This window comes from Lontra canadensis, unplaced genomic scaffold (genome assembly GCF_010015895.1).
Source record: "Lontra canadensis isolate GAN:19392208 unplaced genomic scaffold, GSC_riverotter_1.0 scaffold12, whole genome shotgun sequence".
NCBI lineage: Eukaryota > Metazoa > Chordata > Mammalia > Carnivora > Mustelidae > Lontra > Lontra canadensis.
This window is the reverse complement of record NW_022631006.1, coordinates 10,268,702-10,296,683: the sequence shown is the minus strand read 5'-3', so window position 1 is coordinate 10,296,683 and position 27,982 is coordinate 10,268,702. Positions and strand designations below refer to the sequence as shown.

At 36.2% G+C, this 27,982-nt stretch overlaps 1 protein-coding gene across 5 annotated transcripts in view; it reads right to left on the bottom strand.

The window, feature by feature from the left end:
• DMXL2 (Dmx like 2) overlaps positions 1-27,982 on the bottom strand; it is a 157,459-nt gene that overhangs the window by 69,838 nt on the left and 59,639 nt on the right. For all 5 annotated transcript variants that reach the window (XM_032856483.1, XM_032856485.1, XM_032856482.1 and 2 more), the window contains exons 7-13: positions 25,465-25,643; positions 23,578-23,761; positions 20,288-20,462; positions 16,510-16,749; positions 15,744-16,015; positions 14,231-14,927; positions 13,761-13,882 (exon numbers count right to left, since the gene is read on the bottom strand). In XM_032856483.1, the coding sequence (XP_032712374.1) occupies positions 13,761-13,882; positions 14,231-14,927; positions 15,744-16,015; positions 16,510-16,749; positions 20,288-20,462; positions 23,578-23,761; positions 25,465-25,643 (1,869 nt within the window). The remainder of the gene's footprint in view (positions 1-13,760; positions 13,883-14,230; positions 14,928-15,743; positions 16,016-16,509; positions 16,750-20,287; positions 20,463-23,577; positions 23,762-25,464; positions 25,644-27,982) is intronic.

Below are 27,982 nucleotides of genomic sequence, written 5' to 3'. Positions count from 1 at the left end.
GGATTGGAAGAATAAATATTGTTAAAATGTCTATGCTACCTAAAGCAATCTACACATTTAATGCAATTCCTATCAAAGTACCATCCATTTTTTTCAAGGAAATGGAACAAATAATCCTAAAATTTATATGGAACCAGAAAAGACCTCGAATAGCCAAAGGAATATTGAAAAAGAAAGCCAAAGTTGGTGGCATCACAATTCCGGACTTCAAGCTCTACTACAAAGCTGTCATCATCAAGACAGCATGGTACTGGCACAAAAACAGACACATAGATCAATGGAACAGAATAGAGAGCCCAGAAATAGACCCTCAACTCTATGGTCAACTAATCTTCGACAAAGCAGGAAAGAATGTCCAATGGAAAAAAGACAGCCTCTTCAATAAATGGTGTTGGGAAAATTGGACAGCCACATGCAGAAAAATGAAATTGGATCATTTCCTTACACCACACACGAAAATAGACTCAAAATGGATGAAGGACTTCAATGTGAGAAAGGAATCCATCAAAATCCTTGAGAACACAGGCAGCAACCTCTTCGACCTCAGCCACAGCAACATCTTCCTAGGAACAACAATCGCCAAAGGCAAGGGAAGCAAGGGCAAAAATGAACTATTGGGATTTTATCAAGATCAAAAGCTTTGCACAGCAAAGGAAACAGTTAACAAAACCAAAAGACAACTGACAGAATGGGAGAAGATATTTGCAAACGACATATCAGATAAAGGGCTAGTGTCCAGAATCTATAAAGAACTTAGCAAACTCAACACCCAAAGAACAAATAATCCAATCAAGAAATGGGCAGAAGACATGAACAGACATTTCTGCAAAGAAGACATCCAGATGGCCAACAGACACATGAAAAAGTGCTCCACGTCACTGGGCATCAGGGAAATACAAATCAAAACCACAATGAGATACCACCTCACACCAGTCAGAATGGCTAAAATTAACAAGTCAGGAAATGACAGATGCTGGCGAGGATGCAGAGAAAGGGGAACCCTCCTACACTGTTGGTGGGAATGCAAGCTGGTGCAACAACTCTGGAAAACAGCATGGAGGTTCCTCAAAATGTTGAAAATGGAACTACCCTATGACCCAGCAATTGCACTGCTGGGTATTTACCCTAAAGATACAAACGTAGTGATCCGAAGGGGCACGTGCACCCGAATGTTTATAGCAGCAATGTCTACAATAGCCAAACTATGGAAAGAACCTAGATGTCCATCAACAGATGAATGGATAAAGAAGATGTGGTATATATACACAATGGAATACTATGCAGCCATCAAAAGAAATGAAATCTTGCCATTTGCGATGACGTGGGTGGAACTAGAGGGTATCATGCTTAGCGAAATAAGTCAATTGGAGAAAGACAACTATCATATGATCTCCCTGATATGAGGGAGAGGAGATGTGACATGGGGGGTTAAGGGGGTAGGAGAAGGGTAAATGAAACAAGATGGGATTGGGCGGGAGACAAAACATAAGTGACTCTTAATCTCACAAAATAAACTGAGGGTTGATGGGGGGAGGGGTCTTTCTGGAGACTTATGGACATTGGGGAGGGTATGTGCTATGGTGAGTGCTGTGAAGTGTGTAAACCTGGCGATTCACAGACCTGTACCCCTGGGGATAAAAATATATTATATGTTTATAAAAAATTCACAGACCTGTACCCCTGGGGATAAAAATATATTATATGTTTATAAAAAATAAAATTAAAAAAAATTTTAGCATTTTGTGCATCAAGAATTTTTCTGCATTAATTTTGATTGTTTAAAATATAGCACTAAAACCGCCCAATCCCGTAATTCCACCACTAGGTATTTACTTAAAGAAAATAAGAACACTAACGTCTGGGCCACTCCACCAGGTTTAAAAAGAAAAAGAAAAAAAAAAGTGCTGACAAAGTGTAAGGGAGTGCAGAATTTGGTGGTGGGAGGAGACTACGATTATTGAGTTCAGGCTCTGTGACTATCTGTAGAAGCAGGGGCTATGACAGCTTTCCTTTATATTGTTTCTTTTTCCCTGATTTCCCTACCAGGACAAGTACCAACAGTGCAACAACTTCAGGTTCCAAGTAGGACCACAACTAAACCGGCATCATTCCACAATGACCCAAGTTTCTCAATCTAAATACAGAAGAGGGATCGATGCTAGAGGACAAAAAGAGTGGACTTTGCTGGCAACTCTTGATCTGCATTTGAACCTCAATACTTTCTCCACCCTTGTCTGCCTTATCCTGTGCCCAAGACATTAAGTTCTGGACCCTATCACCCAGCTTGCAAGTCAGCTTCAGCTTCAGGCTGAATTTACTCAGTGGGAGAGACTGGTCAGAGACTGGAGAGGAGAGAGAGAGAGGTCAGGGCATGTGTCCCCCTTGCTCCCCACAGTTCTGGCAGTGGCTATGTTCCTCTGTAGCCATCTCTCCCATCAGGCAGCTCCTGCTTCCATGGCTTTAGCTCTCCCCAGGCTTCGGCACACTGTTACTGCTCTCTTGACCCTTGAGGCACAGGGATATATTTTTCTATTGTCACTGCAAAAAATTACCACAAACTTAGCAGTTTAAAACAACATATATATATTCTCTTATAGTTCTATAGGTCAAAAGTCTGACATGGGTCTCACTGAACTAACATCAACTTGTCAGCAGGACCCCATTCCTTTCTGGAGACTTGAGGGGAAAATCCTATTTCTTTGCCCTTTCCAGCTTGTAGAGGTTAGTCACATTCTTTGGCTCATGGTCCCCATTTCCCCTTCCCCAAACCCAGTAATATCATCTCTCTGACCATTCCTCTTTTGTCACCTCTCTCTTTGACCATACTCAGTAAAGGTTCTCTGCTTCCAAGGACTCATGTGATCAGACTGAGCCTACCCGAATAATACAGAAAAATTTCCACAGTTCAGGACCCTTAATTTATACACACCTGCAAAGTCTCTTTTGCCATGTGAGGTTTAAAAAAAAACAAAACTGCAGGTTCTGGGGATTAGCACGTGAATATTTTGGGGGGGCCATTATTTGGATAATGGTAATAATGGCTTCACCCTGCTGCTAGACTCTGAGTGCTTTATTATCACTTGTGGGTTAATCATGTGCTCATCTTTAAAAGGAGTTATTTCATTAAACTCTTCACAGTTACTACACTTGATCTTAGTCAAAAGGCCGAGAAGCAATAAACTCTTCACAGTTAAACCTTTATTATGTGCCATCTGTCTCCCACCTAGGCCCTGACTGACACAGGGACAAAATCAAGGTGGTACTGACTGTCTCTCCCTGAAAAAGTACAACCCTTATCAATGTGCTCTTCCCCACAAAATGCAAAGAAAGATCTGTGTGTAGCTTCTCCTACTTAGTCTTTCTTCCCAATGTAAATACTATAAATCCACAAAGAACATGAATAAGCAATTCAAAAGGAAATACAAATGGCCAATAAAAATATGAAAAACCATTCCATTTCTGCAATGATTAAAAAATGCGCAAATCAGAAGAATAGACATTAGTTCAAAATAGTGAAGATTTTGAAAGAAGAAAGAAAAAGAGGGAGGAAAAAGCCTGTACTCACAAACTTTGCTGATGAAATACAAATTGGTACAACAGCTAGCTTCCCATTGCCTTCACAAGGTAATAAAACACTTCAGCATGACATTCATCAACTTACTCATTACCTCAACAAATATTTATAGAGTGCTTATCAGATACCAGGCACTGGGAATACAGCACCGCCCTCATTTTACATTCAAATGAAAGACAGACGAATAGCACACAATTCAGTAAGTATAACAAACTGTGAAATGGTACTGAGTGTTAAGGGGAAAACAAAGTGGGAATGTGGACAGGAAGTATTGGGCAGAGGTGGTCAGGAAGCCTTCACTTGACTAAAGACCTAAAGGTGGCAAGAATATAAGCCATGTGTTATCTGAGGGAAGAACATGCCAGGCAGGGAGAACAGTAAGTAAAAGACACTAAGATGAGAGATGGTTTCCCATGCTCCAGGACCAGTAAAAAGACTGGTATGGCTGGAGCCAAAATGAGGGAGGGGAAAAGTAGAAAAATGCAGTATCAGAGAAGTGAAGGAAGGCTGGATGGGGGTAGAGTCTGTACAATATTATAGTTCACTGTGGACAATGGCTTAAGAGTGACATGATCCAAACAAATTATACTTTAAAAATATCATTCTGACTTCTATATTGAGAATAGGAAGTCCAAGACCATCTTTCCCCACAGACACAAATTTAACAGTGATAAAATTCAACATGCTTTCATGAAAAAAAAAAACACTCAACTAACTACGAATAGAAAGAAACTACCTCCATATAATAAAAGATGTATGAAAAGTTCAAAGCTAATGTTGTACCCAATGGGAAAAGACAGACTTTTTCTTCTAAGATAGATCAGGAACAAGGCAAGGATACCCACTCTCACCACTATTATCCAACACAGACTGTAAGTTCTAGCCAGAACAATTAGACAAGAAATAAAAAGCATAAAAATTAGAAAAGACATAAAATTACATGCAGATGGCATGATCTTATATGTAGAAAACTTTAAAAATTCCCCCCCACACACATAAAATTGTTAGAAATAATAAACTAATTTAGTAAAGCTATAGGATACAAAAATCACCATTCAAAAATCAGGTGTGTTTCTGTATACTAACAATGACCAGTCCAAAAAGGAAATTAATATTTTCTACTTACTGGAGTATCAAAAAGAATAAAAGACTTAAGAAACTGAGCAAAGAAGATGAAAGACTTGTACACTGAAAACTATAAAACATTGTTAAGAAAAATCAAAGAAGATATAAATAAATGGAAAGACATATTATGCTGTGGATTAGAAGACTTATTATTAAAATGTCCATAGTACCAAAATAATCAATAAATTCAATGTAATTACTATCAAAATTCCAGTGGCATATTTTGCAGAAATGGAAAAAAAAAATCCTAAAATTCATATGATAACCTGGGAGAAAGCTTTAAGACACTGGTTCTGTCAATAATTTCTTGGATATGACATCAAATTTCTTGGATATTACAGGCAACAAGATAAAAAATAGACAAATGGACTATATCACACTTAAAAACTTATGCATATCAAGGAAAACAACTGACAGAGTAAAAAGGCAAACTACAGAATGGAGGAAGTAACAGCAAATTATATATGTGATAAGGGGTTAACATCCAGAACACCGAAGGAACTTCTACAACTCAACAACAACAAAAAAGCAAAAGGACCTGAACAGACATATCTCCAAAGAAGCTATATGAATGGCCAACATGCACATGAAAAGGTGTTCAATAGCACTAATCACAAGAGAAATTCAAATCAAAACCACTATGAGGTATCACCTCATACTCATAAGAAGGGCCACTACCAAGAATAGAAAATAACTGCTGGAATGGAAGCAGAGAAGTTGGAACCTTGTGCACTGATGGTGGGAATATACAATGGTGTTACCACTAAGGAAAACAGTATGTAGGTTCCCAAAAAATCCCACTTCCGGGTATATACCCCCAAATATTAAGAGCAGAATTGCGAAGAGATATTTGTACACCTATATTCAACACAGCATTATTCACAATAGTCAAAAGATGGAAGCAATCCAACTGTCCACCGACAGGTGCACGGGTACAGTGGAGTATCATGCAGCTTTCAAAAGGATCTCGCCACTTGCTACAACATGGATAAACTTAAGAGGACATGACACCAAGCACTAGAACAACTGAATCTTCAGTACTATGGATGGAATTTTTTTAAATTTTAATTAAATTGCTGCCTTCAGGGTGCCTCACTGGCTCAGTGGGTGGAGCATTCGACTCTTGATATCAGGGTTGTGAGTCTGAGGCCCACACTGGGTGTGGAGATTACTTAAAAATAAAATCTTTAAATCTCTGCCTTCGTAAACAGTTTGCTCAACATAAATCGCTTCTTGATGACTCAAAGTCATATTTATGACCATTAACTGTTACTCGTGCCTTTAAAGGTCTAAAAACCTCAAGTTCTGTCTTAATAGTAAGTACCAAATATACACTGGTATCTGAGAAGGAACATTAGGAATTAATTTCCAAATGTCTTCAAAACAGTTCTAAACTACATTTTGCTACCTAAAACCTCAGTCACTTCACGCTCAGTGTATCTCAAACTTAAGTCATCGACAATACCTCACAAATATCTGACCGCTACTAATGAATCCATTATCACAAAATTGAAACCTTAGAATCATTTCCTTTAGTATTCATATTCAGCAACTACTAAGCCCTACTCTCCTGTTCTCAATGTCTACCAAATCCCACTCTAGCTCAGGTTTATTTTACCACATGCTTTGATGACCTCAATAGATTTCCTGCCATCTCCAATGTTTCCAGTGCCTACCAACTACATTCCATCCTGCAAACTAATCACTTTACTTCCCTATCCAAAAAAAGTTTACTGTCCCCTAAATTCATCTGATTCCAGAATAAAATTCAAATATTTTCAGATGTTTCTTATAGAGGAAAAAAAATAAGCTAGACTCTACCCAGCATCTACTAAAAACCCCATTTGAGGAAGAGGACAGCATGTGACAATTTCTTGCCATATTTCAAATTACAATTAGTAGAGGAAGTAACTAGAAGAACAGCTGCTCTTAGAAAAAAAAAAAAATATCAGCAGAAATAATGGGAACTTGACAGGGAACAAGAATGTTATGTTAAGAGTTTAAGATCAACAATAAGGGTGAGGTCCTATAGTCTATCATCCAGAAAGGCAAAAATCTCAGAATTCCTTATAACATACAGCTCTGAAAGTCAAAATGGCTTAGTCAATCAGAGAAAGACAATTATCATATGATCTCACTGATATGAGGAATTTGAGAAACAAGACAGAGGATCATAGGGAAAGAAAGGAAAAATGAAACAAGATGAAACCAGAGAGGGAGACAAACCATAAGAGACTCTTAATCTCAGGAAACAAACAGGTTTGCTGGAGGGGAGGTGGATGGGAGGGATGGGGAAGCTGGGTGATGGACATTGGGGAGGGTATGTGCTATGGTGAGTGCTGTGAATTGTGTAAGACTGATGAATCACACATCTGAACCCTTGAAACAAATATTACATTATATGTTAATTTTTAAAAATGGCTTAAGAGAGTCTGGAGGCTAGAAGGACTTGGAGATTTCTGACTATGTAACTGCAACACAACTAATGAGAAAAAAGCTGGTTAGTGTAAGGGGTTGGCTAATGTCACATGAAAATCCATGTCTACCCAGAATGTTAGAATGAAATCTTTTTTTAAAAAATTTTATTATGTCATGTTAGTCACTATACAGTACATCATTAGTTTTTGATGTAGCGTTCCATGATTCATTGTTTGTATGTAACACCCAATGATCCATGCAATATGTGCCCTCCTTAATACCCATCATTAGGCTAACCCATCCCTTCACCCCTCTCCCCTCTAAAACCCACAGTTTAGGGGAGCCTGGGTGGCTTAGTCAGTTAAGCAGCTGCCTTCAGCTCAGGTTATGATCCCAGGGTCCTGGGATTGAGTCCCGCATGGGGCCTCTTGCTCAGCAGGGAGCATGCTTCTCCCTCTGCCTGCCTCTTACCCCTGCTTGTGCTGTCTCTCTCTCTCTCTCTGACAAATAAAATTTAAAAAAAAAACAAAACACACAAAAACCTCAGTTTGTTTCCTGAGAGTCCATAGACTCTCATGGTTTGTCTCCCCACTCTGATTCTCCCCTTCATTTTTCCCTTCCTTCTCCTAATGTCCTCCACGTTATTTCTTATGCTCCACAAATAAGTAAAACCATATAATTGTATATTCCCACCATCAGTGCACAAGGTTCCAACTTCTCTGCTTCCATTCCAGCAGTTATTTTCTATTCTTGGTAATGGCCCTTCTTATGAGTATGAGGTGATACCTCATAGTGGTTTTGATTTGAATTTCTCTTGTGATTAGTACTATTGAACACCTTTTCATGTGCATGTTGGCCATTCATATAGCTTCTTTGGAGATATGTCTGTTCAGGTCCTTTTGCTTAGCATAATCTCCTCCAGTTCCATCCATGTTGATGCAAATGCTGACATCTTATTTTTTCTTTTTTTAAAATATTTTATTTATTTATTTGACAGAGAGAGATATAGTGAGAGAAGGAACACAAGCAGGGGGAGTGGGAGAGGGAGAAGCAGGCTTCCCGCTAAGCAGGGAGCCAGATGCGGGGCTCAATCCCAGGACCCTGAGATCATGACCTGAGCCTAAGGCAGACACTTAATGACTGAGTGACCCAAGTGCCCGGACATCTTATTTAGAGGAAGGATATTTGCAGATCTAATCTGTTTAAGATAAGGTCATACTAAATTAGTGTGGGTGTCCTTCTAAGGAGAGGGCACATAGAGACACCCAGAGAGAGAAAGGCCATGTGTAGACAGAGACAGAGACTACAGTGTTGCAGCTTCAAGTCTACAAACACTGAAGATTGGCTGGAGCAACCAGAGGTTAGGAAGAGGCAAAAAAGGATCTTCCCCTAGAGCCTTCAGAAAGAACATGGTCCTGCCAACACCTTCATTTCAAACTAAATGTATATGCAAAAAAACAGAGTTGCAAAGTATGTGAAACACAAAACTTCTAGAGCTAAAAGGAGAAATGGACAAATTCACAATTACGGTTGGGAATTTCAACACCCTTCTGATAGAAATTGATAGAACTAGACAGAAAATTAGCAAAGATTTAGAAGAACTCAATACCCCCATTAATGAAAACAAAAGCTAACTGACAATTTTAGAATACCACACCCAACAACAGCAGAAAATGTTCAAATGCCATGGAATACATACTAAGATAAACAAGATCCTGGGCCATAAAACAAGCCTCAATAAATTTACAAGGATTGGAATCATGAAGTGTGTTCTCCTACCATCATGCAATCAAATTAGAAATCAGTAACAGAATGCTAACAGGAAAATCTCTTCTGAGTATTCACTGGGAAGCTAAACAACACCCTTTTAAGTAACCCATGAATCAAGTAAGAATTCTCAAGGAAAATTTAAAAATACAGTGAAGTGAATAAAATGAAAATTTTACTTATCAAAATGCCAAAGTAGTACTGAGAGGGAAATTTTTTTTTAATTTATTTGACAGACAGATCACAAGTAGGCAGAGAGGCAGGCAGAGAGAGACAGGAGGAGGCAGGCTCCCTGCTGAGCAGAAAGCCCAATGTGGGACTCCATCCCAGGACCCTGAGATCATGACCTGAGCTGAAGGCAGAGGCTTTAACCACTGAGCCACCCAGGCACCCCTGAGAGGGAAATTTATAGAACTAAATGCATATATTAGAAAATAAGAAAAGCTTCAAAACAAAACTCTAAGTTACTATGTCATGAAACCTAGAAAAAGACTCCCCTATACCCAAGAAAGGGCAGAAGGAAGAAAATAATAAAAGAGCAGAAATTAATGAAAATGAAAACAAAAACAAAGAGCTTAATGAAACAAAGAGTTCATTCTTTGACAATATCAATAAAATTAACAAATCTGTAGCAAGACTGATAAGATAAGAGGAAAGGAGCTACTTACCATGTTGATAGCATGTACCCTTCATATAATGTGAAAGAAGGGTCCTTCACATCTGGGATATTCTTCCTAAAAACACGTAACTCCAGTCTAACCATGAGAAAAACAGCAAACCCAAATCAAGGGAAAATTCTACAAAATGTCTGACCAGTACTACTCAAAACTGTCAAAGTCATGAGAAAATACTGAGGAAGAAAGAAATGAAGAACACTGAGAAACTATCCAAGATTGGAGAAGGTTAAGTAAGGATTCATGATGGCTAAATATAATATGGTTTCTGGGTGAGATTTTGGAACACAAATGGGACATTAGCAGAAAAATCTTCTAAATCTTAGTAAGTCTAGAGTTCGGCTGGTAATATGAGATGTTAACAATAGGGGAAACTGGCTATGGGGTGGATGAGAACTGTTCACTGTTGCAACTTTTCTGTAAATCTAAAACTATTCAAAAACTAAAAATTTATTTAAAAAAATTAAGTAACTGGGGGTACGTGGGTGGCTCAGTGCGTTAAGCCCCTGCCTTCGGCTCGGGTCATGATCTCAGGGTCCTGGGATAGAGCCCCGCATCAGGCTCTCTGCTCAGCGGGGCTCCTGCTTCCCCGTCTCTCTCTGCCTGCCTCTCTGCCTACTTGTGATCTCTGTCAAATAAATAAAGTTTAAAAAAATAAAAATAAAAATAAAAAATTAAGTAACTGAATAAGTTATTTTCAGAGTACAGAGATAAAGGAAAAGATGAGCTCATTAACAGAGGCTGATACTTTAATGTTAATAAAGATGGAGAGAATAAGAACTAATTCCTACTTTGTCTCTGGTCTTCCATTTCAAGAATTTTAGCTAGTTAGTGCCTGAATGGCTCAGCTGGTTAAGGAACAGACTCTTGGTTTCAGCTCGGGTCATGCTCTCAGGGTGGTGAGATCAAGCCCTGAGTCAGACTCCTGAGCTGGGCATGAACCCTGATTAAGATTCTCTCTTTCCCTTTCTGCCCCTCTCCCAACATGCACGTGCACTCTTGATCTAAAAATTAAAAAAAAAAATTTTTTTTTAATTAAAAAAAAGAATTTAGCTTGCAAAAAACAGAAAAAAAACCCAAAAATTTTCTACAAAGAATATGTATTACTTTTTAACATTAGAAAATTAATAAATTAATGAAAATAGGTCTAAGAAAAAATGTACATTGGTAAGGGGAAGAGTAGAAGACAGGATAAATTAAGAAATTCCAAGAATGTAGTATCTCAATGCAAAACCACATTGAGATACCACCTTAAACCAGTTAGAATGGCCAAAATCAACAAGACAGTAAACAACAAGTATTGGAGAGGATGTGGAGAAAGGGGAACCCTCTTACACTGTTGGTGGGAATGCAAGTCAGTGCAGCCACTTTGGAAAACAATGTAGAGATTCCTTAAGAAATTAAAAATAGACCCTGCAATTGCACTACTTGGTATTTACCCCAAAGATACTGACATAGTAAAAAGAAGGGCCATCTGTACCCCAATGTACATAGCAGCAGTGGCCACAGTCACTAAACTGTGGAAAGAACCAAGATGCCCTTCAACGGATGAATGGATAAAGAAGATATGGTCCATATATACAATGGAGTACTATGCTTTCATCAGAAAGGATGAATACCCAACTTTTATATCAACATGGATGGGACTGGAGGAGATTATGCTGAGTGAAATAAGTCAAGCAGAGAGAGTCAATTATCATGGTTTCACTTACTTGTGGGGCAGAAGAAATAAAACACAACGTTGGGAGATGGAGAGGAGAAGTGAGCTGGGGGGAAATCGGAGAGGGAGACAAACCATGAGAGACTATGGACTCTGAGAAACAAACTGAGGGTTTTGGGGGGGTAGTGTGGGGTTGGAGGAATGTGGTGATAGGTATTAAGGAGGGCACGTATTGCATGCAGCACTGGGTGTGGTGCATAAACAATGAATTTTGGAACACACGGAAAAAATAAAATTAAATTAATTTAAAAAAAAAAGAAATTCCAGGAATGTATCTAACTGCTCTACATAAATTTAAATTTCCTGGAAAAGTAATGCCTGGTTAGTGGGAAATTTTGCAAATGAGTTCAATGAACTTTAGAAGATGTTCTTGGAGAAATCATAGGAAATGTCGCACCCAAAATACTAGCAATAGTTAAATGTTCCAATTTTCAAAAAGGAAAACAATATAATTCAGGAAGGCAAACTAAAGACCTTGATGTCTATTTAGTACAAGGCTTTTAGTCAACAACAGACATCAGGGTAGGTACATTTAACCTACTATACAGTAAAACAATCATTTAACTTCCTTTTTGACTACAGGATATTTGGCAGACAGGGTGTATTTTATTTCAGAAAAGCTCATGACAAGCTGCCTCATGGAAATCCTAGAGGCAAGCTGAAGAAATATTTCAGACAATAAAAATGGAAAAAAATCTCAAATGTACAATGCTAGGTTCTTTTTTCAGTCCTATTCTGTTTAACACTTTTATAATTGACTCAGACAAAGATGTGAAAACAACATTCATCAAACAGACTGGTGATATAAGTCATAAGGCAATAACGCAAATAACAGAATCTGGAATCAAAAAGAAACTGAAAGACTAAACCTAGAAAGATGAAATATAATAGTGAAAATAGGCACTCATTTGGGCCACAACTCAAATGCACAAATACAGAATGGCTTACTGGCAGAAAGAAATTTTGGGATATTTAAATGAGAGTCAGCTCAGTATGAATCAATTACAAACAAAGAATCAGCATGATTACCAAAAACACAATAGTATCTAATGAGAGGGGCCATAATACTGCTGTATTCTAGTGGTCCTACAATGCCCAGAGTATAAACAAGCTGAAAACTGCTAAGAAGAGTAACCAGGGCCAAATATAAAACAGAATTAATTTATTGGGGGAGGGAGAGGTTTGGCCTGAGGAAAAAAGTTTCATAGGTTATAAGACAGTCATCTTCAAATATCTGAAGTGATCTCACATGTAAGGAATATTACACTTTTCCTAAATGGAACCAGGGCTAACAAGCAGAATTTAAGGAATACAAATTTAATTTCGGTATAGCAGTGAGGGTAATTCAAAAGCAGCATGAGCTGCATTTAGAGCTGAGGCTCCCCGCTCTGAGGCCGGGGACAGACTGGCAAGAATGTGGTAGCAGGGAATGAAGCATCACATGGCTGGTTTAGACTAGATGACCTATAAAGTATCTTCCAAGTCCATGATTCTAAGATGCTACTTCCTCTATGCCAAGCCTCTGGCTCCAGGCCAAGTGGCTGTCCCACCATTCCTGGAACAAGCCTTACTTATACGTGCACTTTCCTGTATCCACACTTTGAGGCCATTCTCTCACTCCAGCAAAGAGAAAGGATCTTTCTAAACCTTATCCATCCATCAAAAACAAACCTAAATATTGTCCTTACTGAAGACTTCTAGGCCTACCCTCCTACGATCTCTCCTCTGGATTATGGGATACTTCTGGGACCAACTGTCTGACAATTAGTTACATACCACCCTCAGACACTGCTTCTGTCTGAAACCGTTGTTAAAAGCTTTTATTAATAATTTCTCTCCTCAGCTAATTCTAAGGCTCCTTAAAGACACACACCAATACTTATACTCTATCCCCTTCACTCTGAAGGACACATAGTAGATACTCAAAAATATCTTTGGTTTTTAATACTGGAAACATTTTTGTTAGAACAAGTACTTTTTATAAAGGCATGTATTCATAGGTAAAGGTAAAATCCACTATTCAAATCTGAATAGTAACTACTATACGTTGACTTCCAGTTCAGCTACAGAACCACCAGAATAAGATACTGCCACCCACTGATAACATATTCTAACCACAGGATTTTTTTTTTTAATGGTCAACAAAGCTCAGAAAAGCTCAAATTTTCCAACCTACACAAAGGGCTTGGTAAAGCTGCCTTAGAGCAAAGAAAGATTAACAGAACCAAACTAGAAAGTGAAAAATGTCCAGCAGAAATCAGGATATTTCTTGATAAAAAGGCATATTTACTTCTTTAAATGTAAAATATACTGGTGTGTGATATTGATTCATGTACTTGGAAACACAAGTTAAGAAACAGCAAATTTGTCATACAGAGCCCAGAACATGTACTCACTCCCTAAACACCAACTAAAAGTTACAAAGTAAAAAGAGAATTCCTTATCAGACTAGATATTTTAATAAAAATTAGGAAATACTCACTGAAGATTCAGGATCTGATAATTCATCCAGTAATTTCCTTGCATCCACCACAGCTTGATAGAGTCTCAAATTTTTGCCATCAGAAGCAACAAAGCAAGCACTTGCAGAATTGCAGTATGTGCCTGAGAGAGTAAAGGCCTTGCATTATAAATGTAGTTTATTTTTATTGTTGGCTGAAGGATGAGAAACCTATACACACTTTTCTTTTTAGACACAACCATGGTCCAGAATCATAAATACACATAAAATTAATGGATATAAAATTATTAACAAAAGAAATCAATAGAAAATATGTCCTGAGAGGGGGAAAAATTAAAAACAAATTTCTGGAAATTCTAAACATAAGTCTGATGTCTACATTCCTAATACTTGCTAAAAATCCTCTTAATAATAGCAAATATAAAACATTTTGTGTATCTAAAAACAGTTTAGAAGGTTTTATTAATTTCAGAATTAAAATGAACACTTACCAAGACAATAGCTGGGAATAAGAGTCGGAAGCCAAGCAACATTAGAGAAGGCTGATGTATGTAAAGAGTTAATTCGAGCCAATTCTGATACTCCTCCAGTGTAGGACAAAGGTCCTATTGGGTCTACACGCCACAGAATAAGCTCACTATATATTGCATTCGGGTCATGAAATGTACGTGTCGCTGCATTTCTAAGAGGTTGTTTTGAGGAACCTTTTATATGTCTTACAGGATCCATCAATCTACTTACTTTATTGTCTGAGTCCCACTGACAGTCTAATTCAGGAGTCAACAGAGCATTATGATGAGAGGATGTCAGTAACAATGGTAAAACTGAATGACATGCCAAGTCATTGAGGTGAAATCGATGACCACAGTATCTAAATTTGTGAGATACAGTCAGAACCGTGGTAAAGGCAGACTTATCTGCAAAAGTGACTGCCCACTGATTTAAAGAACCATCTATGTGTTTGGAGACCATCATTACTGTAGGAGCTAAAATGTTCATATTTGTAGTGTGTGATCTGGAGTACGATTGTGATCCGTGAGGACTGCCTACAGCCATCATCTCTTGGTGTAACAGAGTGTGAGGAGAATCTTTCGTAGCATTTATGCAGGCATACATCATGATATTTTTACTAAGAGAACTCGCATCACCAGAGGGAAATGCAACAGGAATCCGAGAAGAAAAAGACACCTGAAAAACACGATATGAATTCAATGTAAGTAGTTTCCCTCCTCTCAGAAAGTCTTCCAAAAACACTTCCATTTTCAAAATATCCTAGAAAAATTATCATTTTCAACTTCTTTCTGATCTAATTCCTTTCCTCTATTTATATAACATCATATCTCTATTTGCTGCCCAAAAGAAGCCTGAAAAAAAGAAAAGTTTCCAGCGCCTTATTGTACAGCTAAATGACCACACCACAAATCTCAATAAAAATAAAGTGCAAGGGGCGCATGGGTGGCTCAGTGGGTTAAAGCCTCTGCCTTCAGCTCAGGTCATGATCCCAGAGTCCTGGGATCGAGCCCTGCATCGGGCTCTCTGCATCGGGCTCTCTGTTCAGTGGGGAGCCTGCTTTCTCCTCTCTCTCTCTGCCTGCTTCTCTGCCTACTTGTGATCTCTGTCAAATAAATAAAATCTTAAAAAAAAATAAAGTTCAAAAAGTTAACAGTTAGATTTAGTTAAAACCAGGGGGACACATCTGAGTCACATTTTTAGGGTAGTTTTAAGATTAATCAAAATAATGTGAATTCCCAGGAAAAAAGCCAATGTACATATATTCAAATACCCAGTACCACATTTCAAAGCCAAATTCATTTTACTTCGAATTAACCAGGTTTATAAAATCTGTGGTCATAGATCCCCCTTTGGTAACAAGAATAAGTATTTTCTTCTCAGTTGCTTCTCAAAAACAGAATCTTTTGAATATTTCTGAAAACATGGTAAATCTGAATAGCATCTTTTTTTTTTTGTAAGAAATGTAGTAACTGCTTCATCAGTAAAATATACCTGGACTTGTCTAAATATTCCAGGATTATATTCATCCAAATACTTTACATGCCACACTAGAAAGGTACCATCTACAGGGTGTATAGTAAAAAGCATGTCAGGATTCTTATTCCATTCAGTTAGCAGCATTTCAATCTTCCGATCAAGCAGGACTGTAGGCAGTGGCATTGGTACACTAGGTCGTGAAAAGGTTCTGGGACTTCCCTCTCTTTCTCCATCTTCATGTTCTGACGATCCTGTACCTGCCTCAGATTCTCTATCCAGGGATAATTCTGAATCAGAAAATAAATGTATCAGTACACACTAATTTATCAATACATACTAATAATATCATAAAAATGCAATCACATACTAGACTATCAACAGCATACTATCTTAAGAAACTATAAATCCTTTTTCCAATTTATGGTCGGGGCAGGGAGGGAATGAGAAAAAAACAAAAAAAGAAAATCATTTTCTGGTCGGAAATGAAAGTTATTATTATTTCTTACTTTTAAAGAAATCAGAATTTCATTCACATTATCATTATCACTAGCAAAACCTGTTCCCCCCAAAAGGACAAGGCTTCCAAAGCAGTATATTACTCAAAGCAATACATGTAACAAAAGCATATAGAAGCTAGGTGGTAGACGGTCCATAGTAGATGGTCAGTAAGTGACTGGAAAAGTAAAAAAGAAGAGCAGGAAGGAAGGATTATAAACTAAAAGTGGTATCACAAGAAGCTGATGACTTGCCAAAAAGAAAAATCTGAACATGCAATACTAACCATGATCTAGTTTCATATGTAAACCCCTCTCTTTTTCCTCCTGTGAACGTTCCTCATCTTCTCTATCTCCTTCATCACTTTCATGATCTATCTGCTTCTCAGAAAGTTTTCGTAATTGCTGCATAAATATTTCAGTAGATGATGTAAAATGAAACTCTTTGTTGTTTAACCAATGAACCACAAAGCCCCCATTTCCATCATCAATGTTAAATACAGTGCCAACCAAGACATTTGGAATATCTGTGAGGAAAAAAAGATTTTAATATGAATTTCTCGTGTCTTTAAAAAGATTACACAGTGCTTATAAAGCTCTTATAAGTTCGTCTTTATAAAGACTAACTCTATACTTAAACAGAAAAGGTCAACATAACTCCAGTAGGATTTGTAAAAACTTTAACTGAATTTAATGGTAAAAGTAAATATTAAGAATTAACGGCACATGACTTAAATTACTAATGGAATTAGTTTACTAATTTAAAAAACAAATATACCAAATGCATGAAACTTTATTAAATCCTGGTTTGGGGATGGAGGAACAGAAAAATAAAACAGAAAAGCAGCTATAAAAGAATTTTAGATAATTGGAGAAATTTAAGTTTAAATATGAACTGGATATTAGAGATTATGAAATAACTACTAATTTTCTTAAAGATAATACCAATATTGTGATCATGTGAGAGAATTTCCTTACTCTTAGGAGATACTGTCTGAAGTACGTAAACCTGATATACGTAACTTCTTCAAAAGATTAAGAAAGAATTGTACTCACACATGCCCGCCCCCAACACACACAGGTATATACAGAGCGAATAAAGCAACTGTGGCAAAATGTTAGCAGTTTTTATTCAAAGTAGAAGACATGAATGTTCACCTTAGTATTGTTTCAACCTTTCTAAAATGTTTGAACCTAAAAAGCTGGGAGAAAATAATGCCAAAGAAGAACATGGGAAGACAAGCAAACTTCTAAAGTATATTAGCAGGCTTCCTCCAGTTGGGTTAACTGTAATTCACAAAATAGACTAGTTCATGTATAATAGTAAAGCTAAAAAAATCAATCTCCTTAATCCCAATTAATATTACAAATAATCTATTCAACAGAAAGCAAAAAGCAAAAACGAAAGCAAAACAAAAAACCACTGTCCTCTGCAAAATATGAAAGTCTAAAGATAAAATGCACAGGGTATTTTGGTAGTGTTCTGTTAATATATATCAGTGTTAAATAAAGTTCCAAGTTGTTCTTTTTTTCTAATCCCTGGATGACAGTCCTGGGTTTCTGATAAAAATGAAACAAATCATATAAAATAGAATTTATAAATTAGGAATACTATAAAACAATACATCCTCTATTCTTGCTAAAAATGTTTGACCTAAACCTTATCGTGAGCAAATATTCAGACAGCAAGATGCTCTAAAAGATAACAGAGAAGTTCTTTGAGAGACTTTTTTTTGACAACTGAGAGGAACTATCGTAGATGAGGTGTTTAAAAGAAATGACAATCAAGTGAATAAAAGAAAGAGTCTATATTTTAATATCAACTATATATTAAATATAATCTTATCCATGTTCCTTAAATACAGTAACAGCATTGTAGTAATGGAGGAAACCTCCTATTTTACTATAAGACACACTTGAAATATTTAGATAATGTCATAAAATATTTAGGAGATGAAGGATAATGTTGGTGACAACTTTACTTTCAAATGACACAGCCAAAAATAAGGGAAGAGGAAGCAAAGACATACACAAATGGGCAGAAGGGGAGAATAAAAGCAGGCAGGACAAGATAGTAACAAGTGGTCAACTGGGTAAAGATTTATATGGGTATTTGTTCATCTTTGCTTTCAGCTTTAATGTAGACTCAAAAAGTTTCCTGAAAAAAAAGGTGAAGAAGAGGAAGAGTCCTGCAATACAAAATTATTTGCGTTTAGCAATCAACTTGGTCAAACTATGTATTTATATACAGCACAAATACTTTTATGAAATTATTTTTAAAATAGTATGTAGTAGGTTAAAGTAAAAATAGATAAAACTGGCTAAAAGATGAAGGTTATTTAATAAAGATGTTGAAGGACAAGGCTAACTGGCTACAAGAACATATCCAGTACTTAGACTCAAATATGTGACAGAAAACCTATCCATGGGGACAATCCTGTGATCCTATTCCATTTGATTAGCATAGCGTATACCGTTAAAAAGTCAACCTTTCTAAGAAGTGTTGAATTTACTGCATACTAACTCGAATTACACTCCGTTTGAAGCTAGATCTTCATTATAGTCAATAACTCACGATAAGGTTCTTTTAAAGAAGTTAAAAATTTACAAAAATCTGAAACCACTAACATTTTGAAAACAAGTTAATATTATAAAGACAATCTTAGAACAAACAGAATTAGTACGTGAGCTCAGTAAGTAAAGTAACATTTAACCAGGTAGCAAAACACTGTCCGATTGAAATAATGCAAGGCACATAGGCAATTTTCATTCTAGTAGCTGTATTACAAAAGGTAAAAAAAAAAAAAAAAAAAAAAAAAAAAAACAAGTGAACTTAATTGTAATATTTTATTTCAACCTAATATACATAAGATATCATCATTTCAACATGTAATCAATATTAAATAAAATGGTTAATGAGAGATCTTACATTCTTTTACTGTACTAAGTCTTAGAACTCCAGTGTGTACCTTACAGCCTAATTCAATATAGGCTAGCCACATTCATATGCTCAAAGAGCTACATGTAGCTAGTGGCTCCCATACTGGGCAGCCCATATCTCAAGACACTGTGACGATGGGGCAAGTGTCCTAAAGATCACTTGTTTGGAATTCTATCTATTGAATATCACCTCTATATAAACAAACATTTCAAAATAAACTCCTCTGCATTCTGAAGCAATATAGTGACTTCCATTTCAATAAATATGACTATAACTTTACAAAAATATAGTTACATCAGCAGTGTAATATGAAATTATCTATGTGCCTTTTCACGTTTTTCGTGTACAAAAGAAACAATGTCCTTAAATAGAAGCTTTCAAATATGCTTTTGCCAACACAACTTGCCTTAAAATACTTCTTCTCAACCTCACAGGAGGAAAGGAGCAAAAAAGAAAGTATCAGTGTGAGAAGAAAAAAATACCTTTCCCTGAGTGTAGGATAAGAAAGTCTATTTGGCGGGGAGCCTGCATGGCTCAGCTGGTTAAGCCTCCAACAGCTCAGGTCAGGATCTCATATGAGTTGTGAGAATGAGCCCCAGGTTGGGCTCCCTGCTCAACAGGGAATCTGCTTGAGATTCTCTCCCTCTGCCCCTTCTCTCTCTGCCTCTCTCAAATAAATAAATAGATCTACGGGATTAGAAAATAAGATATGCTGAAATACAAGGAAAACTATGAAAAAATATATTAGATGGTCATTAAGAAAAGTTGAGAAGAAACATTAATGGTGAAAATATAAAAGGGAAGGACATCAATCTAACTAGGCTGCCACCACTTGTGTTCCCATGTTCAACTAAAGCTCTAATTTACTTAGAACCTTGCTATATACTAGAAAAAACAGAGTTGCTCAGAAACACTTATTTGCAGTTGTTTCCTGAGAATCACACAGTCTCAATTTAAGAAATGGTACTTTATTTTATTTTCCTATTTGAATTAAGAAGAATTTTTAAAGGCAACATGGAATATTAACATAAAATGAAAAACAGGTTCTATTAGTAGTCCCAGTTTTCTATTTATTTATCTTATTTCGGAGTAGTTATAGGAACTAAAACTTTACTGTCCCTTACCTGTGGCAGGATTGATGCTGGCTGCAATGTGGAAATGACATAGAGCATTGGCATGGTGGGAAATGTGTCTCTGAACTTCATGCATTGCCGTCTGGTCAGGCATTAATTCGGTGTGAGTCACAAGAACAGAAGACCTCCTCTGTCCTTTTCTTAAATTTTTCAAATGGTGTATTGTCTAAAATAGAAAAATAATAGCTAAACCAACTCTGGAAGTCTAATAAATGCTAATCCAAGTACTTCTGATTATTAAGGATTTTATAATTTTCTTTTCTGCAAAATCTCAACATTTTTAAAGGAACTACCTTAACTTCAAGAATTCTGATTATATCCTCCATAGTTTCTGCACATTTTATAGTTCAAGGCAGAAGTAGGTGCTCATCTATATCTATAGAAACTTCTATTAAGATTAGGAGTCCAAAGTCTAGGTTTTTTCAGGATAGCCCAACACTGAGATGAAATTTACTAGTCATAACAGTTAAAAAAAAAAAAAAAAGCCTGAATCTTCCTACCAGGAAGAAGAGAATTTCTCCCCAAAATTCTCACTAATAACTAAACAGTTATAGCTAAATAATATATTATCTCTGTTATAAAGAAGAAAAATAGAGTACAAAATACAGAATAAGGGGAATCTACATAGGTGAGAGGAGCCATGAAAGTGCCAGCTTACGGGATTTATTTAAATTGAGGTATGTCCATAGGATAAAAATTCTCCACTAGCACACCCAATGATCTGAACTATTTTAAAAAGAAAGTATCTCTACACCATAACCCCAACTCACAGCACTTCCTTACTCTGTCGCTTAACCCACACCCAATACCATGCTTTACAATAATTTCCCATTCTATTTCTTTGTTTCTCACAGCCAGCTAAATAAAATGTGGCAGCCTCTCAGTTCTTTCTATATTAAAGTAATACATCTGGTCTTTCCTTTCAATTTCCTCACCTCCTTTCATACGGAAAACAGTGTCAGATCTATGGTGGCATGATCTATGGTGGCATGTCCTCTACCTCCGGTCTCCCTGCTACAGAGTTGCTTATTTCTTTAATAGGGTTAAGATGGATATATTACACACCTGATACACCACAAATGAAATTATTTTCATTTGATCTTTAACATTTATCATTATTTTAAATTATATTGGCAAGGCTGGTGTAATACTGGCTGATTATTTTCTCCGAAGAACAAAATGTGTAAGTATATACAGAATTACATAGACCTTACAGTTAGGTGTTTCAGACAAAAGGATGGCAAAAACCAAGGCAGCTTATAAATCAGACAATTAGGCTTTTTCTATTAAAAACAATTTTAACATTATTAATAACATTACTAAAATGGTAGCAAAAATTTGTCAAATCACTAATTATATACGTTTACTTGCAACTTCTGCTTTTATTTTATGTAACAAATGGTATTTCAGTTTTACACCTGAAAAGCAATATAACAGGTACCATGGAGGATACAAAGATGTCTCAAAGCACCTAGTTTCTAAAAGCTTATATGTAATTTGAAGATAAAATGTCACATAAGTATATAAAAATGACTGTAAACATGTAGTAAATTAAGTACTTTATCTCACTAAATTTCAACAAATATTAAAATATAATTTTAACTATTCTGACCTCTGTTTTTAATTTCGTTTATACTTTAAATTTTTGGGGGGAAAAATGTATAAACAGTGCCCAATCACAGAGAGCATCAGAGTAAGCCTACTTCATATAAAACTTTTAAGGAGCACATCTTCAGCCTACACAACCCAAAAAATATTTCTGCTTGCTGGAACAGCAAAATATTTTGGCTATGCATCCATAAAAATGTTAATATAAAAGTATAGTGTAAAAACATATTTAGTAATGTAGAGAGATGTTTATAACACATTAAGTATAAAAAGCAAGTTATAAAACATTACTGCATAATATGATCTCAATCTTATAAACAAAGAAAAAATACACATACACACATAACTTGAATAGCTGGATTCTAAATTCCACATTTTTTCTAATCTAATGTTAGAATAAGCACATATTCTTTCTGTAGCAAGAAGTCACATATGAAAAATTAAGAAAATTAGCAATCTAGGTTTACTTCAATAAATTTCTGATAATTTATAGATGCCTGGGTGGCTCAGTTGGTTAAGCGACTGCCTTCAGCTCAGGTCATGATCAAGTCCTGCATTGGGCTCCCTGGTCAGCGGGGAGTCTGCTTCTCCCTCTGACCGTCTCCCCTCTCATGCTCTCTCTCTCATTCTCTTTCTCAAATAAATATTTTTTTTAAATTAAAAATAAATTTCTGATAACTTTTAAAAATGTGTTTGTTTCATTTTATTCCCATAATGGACACAACAGTTTGGATTATAAATAATCTAACTTCATAGGAAGCACATTTATTTCATATATATTGCATTTAAAAATTGGAAAAATTAATTTGCCTTTGAAATAGTAAACTATGGGGACGCCTGGGTGGCTCAGTTGGTTAAGCAGCTGCCTTCGGCTCAGGTCATGATCCCAGCATCCTGGGATCGAGTCCCACATCGGGCTCCTTGCTCTGCAGGGAGCCTGCTTCTCCCTCTGCCTCTGCCTGCCATTCTGTCTGCCTGTGCTCGCTCTCTCTCTCTCTCTCATAAATAAATTTAAAAAAATCTTTAAAAAAAAAATAGTAAACTATGGAAATTATAAGCAATTATATTAAAAGTCAACTTATGTCTGATTCTTAATCAAAACAGTCATTTTTAATTAGAAAACACATGTAAGATTTAATCTTCATGAAACAAAAGTAAAACATTTTTTTTTAAGATTTTTATTTATTTGACAGAGAGAGAGAGATCACAAGTAGGCAGAAAGAGGGGGAAGCAGGCTCCTCGCTGAGCAGAGAGCCAGATGCGGGGCCCAATTCCAGGACGCTGAGATCATGACCTGAGCCACAGGCAGAGGATTAACCCACTGAGCCACCCAGGTGCCCAAAACATTTTTAATTACAAAGAGTTTCGGGGTCCTTTGTGTGTTGTACTAATCAAAGCTTATTCCTATAGATTTTCATATTTGACACGCAAAATGAAAAACTTAAAATTATAATACTTACCTAGACTAAATGTCTGAGATCATTGCTGTTGTATTTGGTTTCTAAGGGGCATAAAATGAGTTTTCTTACAAGCACAAAACAAATTAGTAAGAATTATTTGTTATTAATTTCATCATTACTTGTACCAGGTGCACTACCTACATCCTATCTTATAAATTCCCACCAAACTCATATATCTTCAACATTTATTTACCATTTTATATAATATAGTACCTCAAGAGCATGCTGTATTCTGTCTTTGTGTCTTCCAGCCTGAGTGAGGTTGCTGGCAACACTAGAAGTGGTAGTCTCACAGATCTGCTCACCCAAAAGACAATCTTCTGGTAATACAGTTTCTGCCCAGAGTCGGCAGACGCCATCATGGCATGAAGTTAATAACACATTACAGACAGAACCTCTAATAACAAAGAGAAGTGGACAGAAGTTACTATGAATATCAGTGCCACTGATGAATTAAAGTTTATTAATATTTGGTTCTTCACATATAAAAATAGCATTAGTGCACAACTAACAGTATGACCAAGAGCAGTTATTTTTCCAGTAATGGTAAGAGATTGATACAGCCTATTTCACACTCTCACCAAACCCCACTGACTACCTGCTTATACTTGCAAGATGGCAGGCTGAATAAAGGGCTGCAATCAGTTGCCATAAAACGGAAACAACCTAGCTGTCCATGACACTTTGATTCATTAAAACTATGCCTTGAATGGCTCAGTTAAATGACAGTATAGTATGCTTCCAACTGCTTAGATGTTATAGTGTGTAGAGAAAGAGAGGTCAATAGAAGCTTGAAATCATACACAAGTTATCACTGTGAATGTGTATACCATAAAAACCAGGAAATAGTCTTGACAAAGAGACAGAAGTTTATGCCTGATTACACACATACTGCTTGAAAACTAGATTCAGTGGGAATATTGGTATCTTCTAAACAAATGAAAGAGCAAAAGAAAACCTAATTGTTGCAAATTACAGAATGACCATAAGAAAAGTTCATGAAATGTAATTAAACTGCATGGCTTACAGCACTACTTGTGTCATCCTGTATCATCCTTCTTATAATCAAAAGATTATAAACAGGTAAGCAAATGAGCATCTTCAAAATAAAACTGCAAGAATATAATTTCAAACTATAAGTCAATTTCCATTAAGTTAAAATAAGCAAAAATGTTACAACACCAAGCAGCTAAAGTGAATTAACCGCTCATTATAAAAGAATAAAAAATCATCCTTCCTTTAAAAAAATAACAAATGTAGAATCTGACTTGGTCAAAGGTATTCTGCAAATGTTTTAACAGACACAAATAATTTAAGCAGAATAAACTTTTAACTCAGATTCCAAAAATGAATTTCCCATTTACTGAGCACCTCTATAACATATGTTGTATTTCCTATCAGGTGTGAACAGTTCACACATGAAATAACTTTCTCTCAAAAATACAGATTTCTAAGCAAGCTTTTTTATAACTATATATATGATATAGGAATCATTTGTATGAGCTGTTCTGTAGTTTAATACTTTTAAGAGATGTTGAACATTGAGGAAAAACTTACAACAATTAATTCTTTGAAAAGGTTCTGTTGATGGCCCTAAGTTAAGAAAAACCTGGCCACTTTACTCACTGTGAATGATATGCTTTCTCACCATGTATAATATTGATAGTTGATAGTTTATTACTATGTTTATTTTCCTTCAGTGTGTGCTTTCAAACTTGCCAACATTTCCTTCCTGGACTCTTACTACTGCTGCTACTACTAACAGTATCAGTAACACAGCCTAAACCCATACTATGTGCAAAGGCCTGCAGTAAGTATTTACATGCACTAGGATAATGAGTCTCACTGCAACCCTCCGAGGTAGGTACTGTTACCTAAGAGAAGGAAACTAAGGCACAGAGAACTTAAGAAATGCAGGCAAAAGTTCACAAAACTAGTAACAACAGCAGGATTAGAATTCAGACAGTTAACACCCAGAGCCTATGCTCTTCATTTCCACCAAGTCAACATACTAAAAAGACCTTTGCTTTTTAGAAATATATAGTATTTTTACAAATACATAAGTAAACACACCAAAGTTATGGGACACATTTGTCTAACCTGGGCATATACTTGCTAGTTTTACGCCATGAGAAACCTGCCACAGCTCGGGGATGTGCCAAATAAACAAAGGAAAACTGGGTAGACGCCTGTCTCCTTTTCACTTCTTGATGATCCTGAGGTATAATTGAGGATTTCCAGCCAGTCATAGGATACCATACTTTCAAAAGACAATCATCCTGCAAAAATACATATGTCAATATAAAATTAATCTGAACATAACACAATTCAAAGTGTAAGTGATTTAGCGATTTAGAGAACCTTTAAAAATTAAGCTATCTGTAAAAACTAACATGTGAGCTTTATACAGCACAAACTCCAAGCGTAATGTTCATTCCCCTAAACAATACTACTCGTGAAAAACAGTTTTCTCATTATCAATCTCCTCTGCATAATGGTGGTTTTCAAATAGAGACTGAAGCCAAAATCCGTCATTTAAACATGGAGGGGTCACTGCAGAGAAGATTCCAAAATCAGATGCCATTGGATAAAATAAGAAAGAGGCCATGTTATTAGTCACTGTTAACATTCTCTCTCCTTTTTTGAAGACATCTCTAAAAGTGAAACCAATCCTTTTTAAATATGAGCTGTTTCTTAGACATTATGTCAGGAATCAGCAAACTTTCCTTGTGAAAGGCCAGATAGTATGGAAGGCTTTGTGGACCACATAGTCCCTCCTTGTTTGTTTGTTTTTTTTCTTACAATCTTTTAAGAACATAAAAACCACAGTTCTCTGATCTCCACACTAAATGAAGTGAATGCACTTAGCTGTCAGGAATCACCTTTATGCCCACTTAAATAAGGTATTATAAACTTAACAATAAATAGACACTGACTTTATCACTTTACTTAGTTCTAAGAATTTTGTTAAAGGCCAAAATAGGAACATCTGGGTGGCTCAGTCAGTTAATAGTCTGCCTTTGGCGCAGGTCATGATCCCAAGGTCCCAGGATCAAGTCCCACATCTGGTTCCTTGCTCGGCAGGGAGCCTGCTTCTCCCTCTGCCTGCTGCTCCCCCTGCTTGTGCTCTCTCTCACTTCCTCGCTCTCTCTAACAAATAAATAAATAAAGGAGGGAACATATTGCCTGGAGCACTGGATGTGCTGCATAAACAATGAATCTTGGAACACTGAAAAAATAAAATAAAATTTTAAAAAATAAATTAAGAAGGCCAAAATAATTTTATCTTATTTAATAGAAAGCATCTACTTTATAGTGCTTCATCCTCAATAGTGAATAGAGTCTTATGGGAAATAATACAGCATCATCTGTGCAAAAATCTCACTCTAAGAAACAATGAAATTATGTAATTATGTATTCCTGGAAAGTACGTGTAGGTCCAAACACTATCATCTAGACTAGACAAACATTTCTGGGTTTTACCATCTTGGTACTCATTTTCAATCTATATTACACAATGTATGTTTCCACTAAGGTCTCATTTATTTGTACATTTGAATTATACAGCAAATCTCTTTAAGTGCTTAGTCTGAGACAACCACTTAACAATGTACTAGTTGCTTTCTTCCAAGTACCTTCTTCAAGTTAGCATTATTTTCACCTAACCTAATTTACTGCATAATACAGCAGTAGTTTCAGGCCATATACCATAAAAACCATAGAGGCACCTCAGAAACCCCTAAGCATTCATAAAGAAAAGGCAGTGCCTCCCTGAACATGTGGCAATTCTAATCCCTCTCTCCTATACCACCAGCAATCCCTCACTCAAATGGAGCAGTCCCATTTTCATCTATTAGTGCCTAAAACTAAAACCACACAAAAGTGAATTAGAAATCATTAACAGAAAGACAGCTAGAAAATTTCCAAATTAGAAAAGTAAAATTGTCTTTATTCACAAAATCCTAAAGATCTACAAAAAAAAATTATACCTAATAATAAGACCGTAAGACTAAAGATCAAAACTCAAACAGCATTCTCTTTCTACACATTAGAAAAAATTGGAAATGTAATTTGTTTAAATACCTTTTACATTAGGAAGATAACAAATCAGGAATAGAACATGTATGCTAAAAACTACAAAACACTGCTAAGAGAAAGAAAACCTAAATAAAAAGAGAAATATACCACCTTCAGGGATGTGAAATACAAATGTTACTGATTCAATTCTTCCCAAACTAATCTATAAAGATTTAATGTGAACACAGCCAAAAATCACAGCAAGCTTTTTGGTAGAAACTGATTGCCTTATTCTAAAATTTGTATGACATCAAAGAAACAATACCACCAAAAATACGTATTTTAAAGATTTGATTTATTTGAGAGAGAGAGCATGAATGAGTGAGAGGAGTAGACGGAGAGGGACAAGCAGAATGCATGCTGAGCAGGGAGCCCAATATGGGGCTTGATCCCACAGCTCTGAGATCATGACCTGAGCCAAAAATCAAGAATCTAAGACACTCAACTGACTGAGCCACCCACGCACCCCCCCCAAAAAAAATAATTTTAAAGAAAAAACAAAGTTAGAGGACTTACACCACCCAATTTCAAAACTTAACTA